The sequence below is a fragment of the Apaloderma vittatum genome, unplaced genomic scaffold (assembly GCF_000703405.1).
Source record: "Apaloderma vittatum isolate BGI_N311 unplaced genomic scaffold, ASM70340v1 scaffold19175, whole genome shotgun sequence".
NCBI lineage: Eukaryota > Metazoa > Chordata > Aves > Trogoniformes > Trogonidae > Apaloderma > Apaloderma vittatum.
This window is the reverse complement of record NW_009715667.1, coordinates 1-10,493: the sequence shown is the minus strand read 5'-3', so window position 1 is coordinate 10,493 and position 10,493 is coordinate 1. Positions and strand designations below refer to the sequence as shown.

At 39.0% G+C, this 10,493-nt stretch overlaps 1 protein-coding gene across 1 annotated transcript; it reads right to left on the bottom strand.

Annotated features, from left to right (window-relative positions):
* Window positions 1-1,105: 1,105 nt before the first annotated feature.
* Window positions 1,106-9,014, bottom strand: LOC104268378 (chromosome unknown open reading frame, human C12orf29; the record flags this gene model as incomplete). Its single annotated transcript, XM_009869245.1, has 6 exons — window positions 1,106-1,520; window positions 2,084-2,253; window positions 3,390-3,584; window positions 3,981-4,097; window positions 8,178-8,273; window positions 8,897-9,014. Coding segments are annotated over 6 exons (885 nt in total), but the record flags the coding sequence as incomplete, so codon positions are not given.
* Window positions 9,015-10,493: the final 1,479 nt, after the last annotated feature.

The window sequence follows — 10,493 nt, the reverse complement described above, 5'->3', positions numbered from 1 at the left end:
GATACAGAAAATAAGTTATACAATATTGATTTATTTGTCTGGTTTTATCTTGGCATGATAGAACTGCAGGGAAGTTACAGTAGTTTGGCACATACCTAAGAGTGCAGAATTTGATTAGTCAACAGGTTAGGGTTAGTGCTTATATACACACCAGTCAAAAGTGAGTTTTACCTCTCCCAAGTCCTTTGCAATATTAAATTTTAATTCAAAGCAGTAATTTGGGTAATACACAGATGTCCGGTGAAGTTGAAACCTTGGACATATCCTAAAAGGTGAGGAACTTTTACATTATGCTAAATTCCAAATCAGTAAGTGTATGTCATTTGTTCTTGCAGTCTCATGCTGTTGTACTTCTCAACTATGGACTCAGGGTCAGCCTGCCAGTTGTCTGTTCTTACATCCCTGGTTATTTTTACCTCGATTATAGAAAATCCAAGAACAGAAAAATGAAAATAAAGTTGTGGGTTTTTCAGCCAAACAAATGATATTTTTGTAGATAAGTGATGTTTTGTTATGTGTATTTTATATAGCTGGATGTATACATTTATAGCACAGATAAAATAAAGCCAACTCAAATGATCATGCATGCTCACGTTTATTATTTATAGGCCATCTTACTTAACATGCCCTTTATGAAGCTTCCCAATTGAGATGCAGGCTGAAAATGGGTGTTTTTAAGCCAAGTCACCTCTCCCTCTAAGGATCTCCAAAACAGAACTAGTATAGTTTCTGTTATTTACTCTTTTTGTCCCCAGATAGTGGAAGTACTTATGGGATCTAGCTTAATTCGATTTTCAAGTAATAGCATGAAGCTGCAGCTTACCAGTTAAATAATACAGTGAAAAGTTTTCCCCAAAAAGAAATTGTTACAACTTGTCAAATTTCAGGACTAATTCTGGTCCCATCTGAAAAAAAATCCTTTACTATTCAGAAACAACTAGATCCTAAATCTGAATCCTACATATAACAGTGTCATAATAATTATATTTACAGAAGTGCAACTGGCAGTTGATTCCATTCACTAGCTAAGTTATTAGGACCAGACAGTGTTAGACAACATACTTCTTACACTTAATTATAACAGTTGACAGAAATGTCTTTATAGAAGTTAAGGATTTTTCAGAACTGAGAATAAACATGCTGAAAGCTAGATTTCTCCTCTGGATGTCAGATCTTTCATTATATAAAATTAGTCATTTAGGAAAACCTTAAAATCTTACAGTACCCAGCCTGCTGGCTAAGCTAGAAGATTATTTGTAAAGAGTTCTGTGGTGGACACAGTAAGAGGAATGCAGGACAAACAACGATTAACTTAAAAGAGAAAAATTATTTCAAGCATCAAACTTGATATCTTTGAGTCTGTCAAATCTTTGACCATCCAAGTTTGAAAACTGGTAAAACAAACTCTTTGGTTCAAAGTCATAGTCATACTTAGTTCTATTAAAAGAAACTACAACAGGCTGAGAATTCAGGTATGTCTCTGCAAGTGGCCAGCGTAAACCAAGATGATGTCGATGAAGCTAAAATAAAAAGAAATAAGATCAGTTCAGAGATTTTGATACAGTAGCCCAACCATAGCCTAATGCTGTGTGTGTGTGTGTGTGTCCGCTTTAATTCTAGGATCCTCTGCATGAGGGCACTTAGAACCATTCATCAGTTACTTCAGAAAAAAAGCAGCACAAAAGGCAAACCAGAACCAAGGTGTCCCCTACAGCTTCAGAAGTAATACAAACTTGCTAGTTAATCAAAAATCACATTGTTATTAACAATACTTGTTCTATAAGTTAACATTCCAAGAAATTAACTTTTTAAATAAAAGAATTTGGCCTTAAAAATGTTGAGTGATTCCTATACAGAGAGGCAAGAAAATAATTATGTTTTCAATTATTTTAAGTTACTAGCATAATGCAGAAAATTAAAATGTTTACTATGTTGTCATGTTAGTGATTCACTGGTTTGACTAATTCTACTGTCACCTGATTTGCTAGAAGAATATTTACTATTCATGAATTTGGAAAACAAAACAAAAAGTGAATACCTCGCAATACTTCACTTACTATTATAGGTCCATCTATATATTTACCTTGATTAAACACCCATCATGGCAGTGCCACACAATTCCTTCAACTTTACCCTCACTGCAGCCTTCAAACCACGACAGTATGTCATTTTGTTTCAAAGAAGGTGGATTCTTTATTTCAAATGCTCCATGTGGTACAAGAAGATGTACAGGCTGCTTCTTGCTTCCTAATCCTGTGTTGAAAGAAACAAAAATCTCCCTGCTAGTTACGTGTGATAACTTAAGATTTTCTTTACTTTTATTACGGCTATCTTAAAAGCAGTCAATAAAGGTAGATTTCTATTAGATACTACAACGTTGCTCTTTCTTTATGAGAAGAGTTAAATATACTTTGAAGTATCAAATGTAGCTGTCTCCTCCTCATAGAACTTTTTATTTATATAAAATAAACATGACATAGAGATTTATACAGTTGTCTGCTTTGTCCTTGTGGTGACCTCCTCAGTAAGGATAAAGCTACGAGCTAAACTTTTCATGCTTCAGATCATGATCCATGGCACGAGCATCTTAGTTCCTGACAATCTGGCCTGTTTTCTTAACAATGTGAATTAATACTTAAGCCAGGTTGTTAACGAATGCATTGCCCCTTCACTGACTTTCAAAGTAAATCTTAATTGAGGAATACAGCTGTTAGATTTTTTTTTTTGTTGCAGTTCTTTGAGATTCTGGGAAAATGCTTAGACCAGGAGCTACTATTTTTCCTATCCATCCTCATGGCAAAGCTCAGAAATTAGAACTCACTTGTGCTTGCTCCTAATTGTTTGGGGTTTTTTTTAACAAGTCTTTTATAGGGAGAAGTCACAACCAAAATCAAGCTTAAGTTATGGTTCCTCAAAAATAGTATTCAGCATATTTAATAATTTAAAAATTACAACTTGTGACTAAGGACTCAAAAGCGGCTGAATATGATTTTCTACTTTAATGGACTAAACAGCATCAGAAGAGCAAGTAAAAAAAACAAGTCAAGAAACAAACAATCTTACAAAACATTTTAGTATTTTAATAGTAATATTTAAAACAACTTTTCCAGTCATAATATCTTTTGAAAGACTACAGCAAAACTTTTTTATAGTAACTCTACAGAACATGCAGGTAGAAAGAAGTTTAATAGACATAAATATTCTCATGACACCTCAGCTTTCTGAGGTGAGTATTTCTGGGCGAGTGCTTTTTGAGCTAGCCCTTTTCTTTCTAAAAAGATTACATTGCTACCTCAGACCTTTTCTTTTATAACTTATAGAAAATGCAGTTTTCACTCAAAAATATCATTAAATAAAAAAGCACTTAGGAACAGACTATAGAAACTTACCATATGGATTTGCATTAATATTAGTCCCAATAAGCTCCAGCGTTTGTTCTAAAATTTCTGACAATGGCACCGGACTGATTTCCAGAAGCCCTGGGTCAGTGTGGTGTTTCAGCACCAGCGCTATTTCGGCCTCATAATTTACAACAGATGAGTGCCAGCAATACTGCTTACTATTTTTTTCCACAGGCACCCAACCTATGAGAAAACATTGCATTTTACCAAAGTGCATTTCACCAAATAAGTTACCATATGCATACTAGAACTATACGTGCACAAAAAAAAGCCCAACCAAAAACCCCACCGTTAACTAGAAACAGGAAGAGTAACAAGAAAAGCTGTGCTGTATCTCAGAGAAATGTCAGGGAAATGCAAACATGGCAACTACGCCTTCAGCCCTGTAAGTCTTTGCAGCAAACTGCAATTATTTCCAATGTGTCAGAAGAACAAAGCCTTTCTAAATAGTGAATGACCGGCATTCCAGTTGTTCTCTGAATATGTTAACTACTACTTCTAACTCTGGAACTAATTCTAATTTGCTTAAAAAATGGATTTCTCCTCCACTGCATTTCAGCTGTGCTGTATCATAGGTACCTGGCATATGTCCATTTTCATCGGGCAAAGGGTTGCCATTGGAAAACTCGATGTCTTTTGCTGGAATCCAGGTATCTGGAACAGGCTTGAAGTCCTCTTCAACATTCCAAACAAATTCTAGTCATGTAAAGGTGAGATTTAGATTCTGGCAAACTGTTAGCCAATTTTACGTTTTGAACATCTTTCAGTGCAAGTATTAAACTTACATACCACTGATCTAAACCTTATTTCACAGACAGCAGTCCCAGTTACTTAATATAAGCACCATGTGGCTCACTCAAGCAGTCTAGAATTAGCAGGGTTTAAACCATCATAGTAGCCTATAAGTAGTTTAAAATTTCAAAACTAAGATTAAAAAAATAACTATGTAAACAGACAATATTACATTTAAACTAGAGCAAGAGAAGTAGAATAGACTATTTCAGTTGGAAGGGACCTACAACAACCATCTAGTCCAACTGCCTAGTCCAACTCAGGGCTAACGAAGAGTTAAAGCACATTGTTAAGGATACTGTCCAAATGCTGCTTAAACACTGACAAGCTTGGGGCATCGACCACTCTAGGAAGTCTGTTCCAGTGTTTGACCACCCTCTGGTAAAGAAACGCTTCCTAGTGTAGTGACAGGATGAGGAAGAACAGTTTCAAACCAAAAAGAGAGTAGATTTAGATGTTAGGAAGAAATTCTTTACTATGAAGGCGGTGAGGGACTGGAAGAGGCTGCCCAGAAAAGCTGTAAAAGACCCCTCCCTGGAAGTGCTGAAGGCCAGGCTGGATGGGGCTTTGAGCAACCTGGTCTCATGGAAAGTGTCCCTGCCCATGGAAGAGATCTTGAAGGTCTCTTCCAACCTGAGCCATTCGGTTGTAATCAAACTTAAGTTTTAAGGAGCTAATTGCTTAATGAATAGCTAATCACCTTTTTAATTAAATTAGTTTATTGATTTATATTAGTATAAGGAATATAAAACCCTACTTATGCTAAGAAGTCGTGTGTAGGCCCTGGCTAGAGCTAGAGCTGGTGCAAGTTGCAAAACTGGCAGCGAATGTTGCATACTTGTTAATACCAGATCTATATCACTGCACCTGCACTTTAATAACAATACCAGCATATTTCACTTAGACAGATCAATATTACACAGGCATGCCTCCCTATTTTTTGTGTCCTTTGTGATCAAATGTGGTCTCACTGCAACGACCAACGACTGTATGGAAATAAGATATATGAATATTAATAGAGGCTGAACCAATCATTATAAAGGTCAAAATTAATAGCAGGCATTGTATGCATGTTCATGTTAAAATATGTTAAAGATCATAATTTTGCATAAAAAGTGTAAAAATAGGCTGAATTTTTGTGATATATCCAAAGCATGAGGTGATTCCTGTGCTTCCGCAGCGCTGCAATAAAGAAGTGCCTGCTTATCTACGTGTCGATAAGTCCTTGTCATTTTTGTGACCTTTCCCTTTGAAAACCACAACAATTCTATGATTCTATGATATGATTCTGATGTCCAGTCTAAACCTCCACTGGTGCCACTTCACATTCCCACATGTTCTGACCCTGGACCCCAGGGAGAAGAGATCAGCACCTGCTTCTCCACTTCCACTCTTCAGGAAGCTGTAGAGAGCAATGAGGTTGCCCCTCAGCCTCCTTTTCTCCAAACCAGACAAGCCCAAAGTCCTCACCCACTCCTCATAAGGCATGCCTACCAGCCTTGTTGCTCTCCTCTGGACACATTCAAGAACCTTCACATCCTTCTGAAGTGGTGGGGCCCAGAACTGCACACAGTGCTCAAGGTGAGGCTACACCAACACTGAATACAGCTGGTCATGCTGTGTTTGACACACCCTGTGGTGGGGTTCCCCTCTTGGCTGCCAGGACACATCGCTGACCCCTACTGAGCTGCTGTTGACCAGCACCTCCAGAACCCTCTCTGCAGGGCTGCTCTCCCTTGAGAGTCAACAGCACCTCCCACTTCGGTATCATCAGCAAACTTGCTAGCGGTGGGTTCAACTCCTGCATCCAGATTCTTGATAAATATATTGAACAGAACTGGCCCTAGAATTGAACCCTGAGGAACACCACTGGTGACCAGTCACCAGCCAGATGGAGCCCCACTCACAGCAACCCTTTGAGCTCTGCTCTTCAGCCAGTTCTTCACCCAGCACACTGTGAAACCACTCATCCCACAGCTAGATAACTTGTCCAGAAGAATGATGAGTGACAAAGTACAAAAACTCATACTATAATCCAGAAAAAACATATCCACCACCTTCTCTTCATCTGCTACGCAGGTGACCTTACCATAGAAGGATATCAAATTAGTAAAACAGGACTTTATGAACTCATGTTGACTGTGCCTGATGACTGCATTACTCTCTAAATGCCTTTCAACAGTACCCACTATAATCTCCATAATTTTTTCCAGAAACTGCGGTTAGACTAACAGGTCTGTAGTTCCCTGGGTCTTCTCTCATGCCATTTTTTGTAGCTAGGAATAACACCGGCTAGCTTCCAGCCAGCAGGCACCTCCCCAGACTCCCTAGACCTCTGGTAGATGATTGAGAGTGGTCCTGCCATAAGATCCACTAGCTCCTTCAGTACTCTGGGATGAATCCCATCAAGCCCCATGGACTTGTGAACATTCAGCTGATACAGTTGGTTTCTTACAGCTTCAGAGCCCACATATGGAAAGTCACTGTTCTTACACTCATGGTCCCACAACTCAGGGGACTGGGTAGCCCAAGCAAGTTGTATCAGTATTACTAAAGATGGAGGCAAAAAACACATTGAATGCCTCCACTTTTTCTTCATCCCTGTTAGTCAGATGCCCATCTTCATCAACTATTGTTCCAATGTTTTCTTTAGGCTTCCTTCTGCTATTAACATACTTTAAAAGGTCCTTATTGCTATCCAGAACAACACTGGTCAGTTTCAACTCTAACTGAGCTTTGGCCTTTCATGTCTTCTCCCAGGAGACACAAACCACAGCTCCATAATCTTCTTGCAAAGCCTGGCCTCACTTCCAGAGGTTATACAACTTCTTTTTCCTCTGAGCTTCTCAAGAAGTTCCCTGTTCAGCCAAGCTGGTGTTCTGTTCCACTTGCCTTGCTTACAACACAGTGGAATTGTCTGCTCCTGTGCTTCTAAAAGACTGATCAGCACTCGTGGACTCCTAAACCTTCAAACACAGGTTCCCGGGCTACTCTGCTAAATAGCTCCCTAAATACCTAAATACTTTGCACTCCTGAGGTCTAGTGTGGCAACATGGCTGTCTTTTTTTCTTATTATGTCAAAAATTTTAAACTAAACTGTTTCATAAACACTGTGGCCAAGGCAGCTACCTAGCATCACAAACACCACGAGTCCTTCTCTATCCATAAGCAGCAAGTCTAGGAGGGCATCCTTCCTAGATAGCTCACGGAGTACATCTGACAAGAAGTCATAACCTACAAACTTCAAGAATTTCTAAGATATACTCATTCCAGAAGTATGATATTCCTAGTTGATGTCTACGAAGTTCAAATCTCCCATAAGTACAAGAGATACCGATCCACAAATTTCTCCTAATTGTATACAGAATAACTCATCCGTGCTTACATCCTGGCTGGGCGATCAGTAGTAGGCTCCCACTTCAACATCTCCTTTGTTTTCCATTCCCCTAATCCTCAACCACATCACTGCAAACCATAAGAGCTGTGCAATCAAACCTCTCCCTTACGTATAGTGCAACACCTCCATGTTGCCTGCCCTGCCTACCCCTCCTGAACAGCCTGCAGCCCGCTATCCTAGCACTCCAGCTGTGGGACTCATTCCACCGAGTCTCCCTAATACCACAGGTATCATAACTCTGGGAGCTGATCAATGCTTCCCGTTCGCTGTTTGTTTCTCCCACTGCACACGTTGGTGTACAAGCATTCCAGGTACGCTCCTAAGCCCGCTGTGATCCCCAAAGCAGCATAAATGTTCCCACCAGCGCTGCTGCCCTCCAGCAATGCCACGACAACCCTTGTCTTACTTACTGCAATCCTCTTGGTATCCCCTTCCCCCAATTCTACTTTAAAGTCCTCTCAAAGTAAAGTTAAGAGTGATATTAAAATTTGGAGCGCCATCACTGATATTTCCTGTATCAGACTGGAAGTGTTTTTCCAAGTGGATAACTTACATTGCCAAAGAGAAGGAAAGAAATCTTCACTAACCTTTGCAATCTTCCAGTGAATACAAGAATCGTTTAAACCTTTTTTCAGCTTGTTTGTTGGGTTTTCGATCCAGCCTGGCCCATAGATAAGGTTGTCCTAGAGATTCCAGAGGGATAAAACCAGTTTACTGAGGTAATCACACCCTACAGAGTACTGAAATCAACTGCATAAAAGGCAAGATAGGAATTCTCATTTACCACTACAGAAGTTTTATAGCCAAAGACACCGTTTAAATTCATAAATTAATTGTTGTGTATGAAACTAAAAATCTATTTGTAGAACATTACCTAGTTTAATAAAAAGCTTCCTTACAATTTCTGGCAAAGGGGAGAACCCCAGTAATGTAGCAAACCACATTTCGTCATTTCCTCCCAACCTCTATACTTTTAATCCTTCCCAAGGAAATCTGACACCCTTTACTATACAAATTCTAGTGTACCAGGAAGACTTACTAGTAAGAAAGTTTAAAACTGGAATAGTTCATTAGCTGGCATGTTCACTTAAATCATACTTCATCTGTTTTAGACAGTATAATCTATAACAACTTTATAAACACCTACTATGTTTATAGTAACTATTACTTTGTGGTCAAAAAATGTTTAATGGGAGCTGAATGTACAACAGCTGCAATCCAATAAATCATACAATAAAAGTTAATATTATGTAAAACAAGGCTTCTAGTCAGCATGAAACATCTGCATAGAGATCTTCCTTATTACCTTTATAGGTAGTTACATAACAGCAGGTTCCATCCACCTTTTCAGTAGGAATTGCACTGTATATATCTGCTTCTAATGCTTTTCCAGTTATAGTTTCAGTTGCCAAAACTTTAAATGGCTGAAAAGAAGACAGGTATTTTAAACCCTCATCATGGCAATGTTACTGCCTTGTTCTCATACAGATTTTTCCGCCTTACAGCTGGCTTCTATAAATCCAGTATTACACATTTTATCAATGATTTCTAATACTATTGAAATACACCATTGTCTCTTCAAGACATGACAATTTGGAAAATGCTCTGCAACAAAAGAAAAAAGGCAATCTTCTGCAAACTCTCTTCCTCTTTTCCATTCTGTATTAGTATTTAGAGATGGCTTTGCCTTCCACTTTAAATATAAACCATAAGGGTTCCAGTCCAACAACACAAAATTTTGAGATGTGTCTTCCTGTCTTAGAATGGCAACAGAAATTCATCATGATTAGCTGCTCCAAGCTTGCAGTTTGGAGCTGAAAGTCAAGAGCACCATGTTAGTGCAGTACACAGACCAGTGGAATGCAAGGTGGAAAAAGCATCCAGATGTTAAATACTTGGTGCTGTCAGCTAAACACTTGATTGCTTAAAAAGAGCAAAGAAGTTATCCAGGGTTCTGAAACAAATACCCAGCCAAAACTTGTCCAAATTTCTAAAAGGACTTCTACGGGGCTTCTGTAGCAGTTTTACTATAAACATATAATCAGTTGTGCTTGTATTCAAATATTTTTGTGTATCATAATCACCTCTCCCTTTTCTCTGCCCAGTCAAGTTTGACTTGTAAGCTGGTCACTGTTTCTTTCTGCCAGCAAAACACAAATCAAGTTCTTGTCTTGCAGAAGTCTCAAAACAGAATTCAAAAATCATAAAACAAGAACCTCCTACATGCTTTTGTTACATTACATGGTTGTTTTATATTTTAGTAACTATATCTGTAACCGTAACATACAGCATAGATGAAGATTCCATTAAGATGACATGAAAAAAAAATTTCCCACCACCACGCTTCCTCTCTAGCAGTCATAACCCCCTGTATTATCCTTGCCTCCACTCTGAAAAACAAAAATATAGCATCTGCCAGTTACAGATCTCATCCCCTCTCTGCTTTTTCTCTATTAAGAAAGAATAATGCAGGGAGGTACCCTTACATGACCATTATTAAGATGGTGTTGGTACTTAGAGTTGAACAACTAAGCTATGAGGCTTTGGCAATCATTTCAGCTCTTCCACCCAGGAGTCAAGCACCAATGGCAGAGTCACCCTGACGGATTCAAGGCCACTATGCAGCTGACAGGCAGCAGTAGGTGCTGTTAACTAAAATCAGGAAGCACAAGTTGGAGGTCTACAGCTACAGGTGAACATCACCCCAGTCAGCCCCGACACAGCCTTTCACATCTCAGGAAGAAATACCTTGGACCGGCCTCCACTACTTCACCTTGCTCAGCGTTCCCAATCCTACAGCCTCAAATGCCTGACATTCATCTGACCGAAAAAAACAAAAAAAAACAAAAAACCAAAGCAAAAGACCAAAAAGCTTATTTTTTCCCCCCAAGGCTCACAGGCAG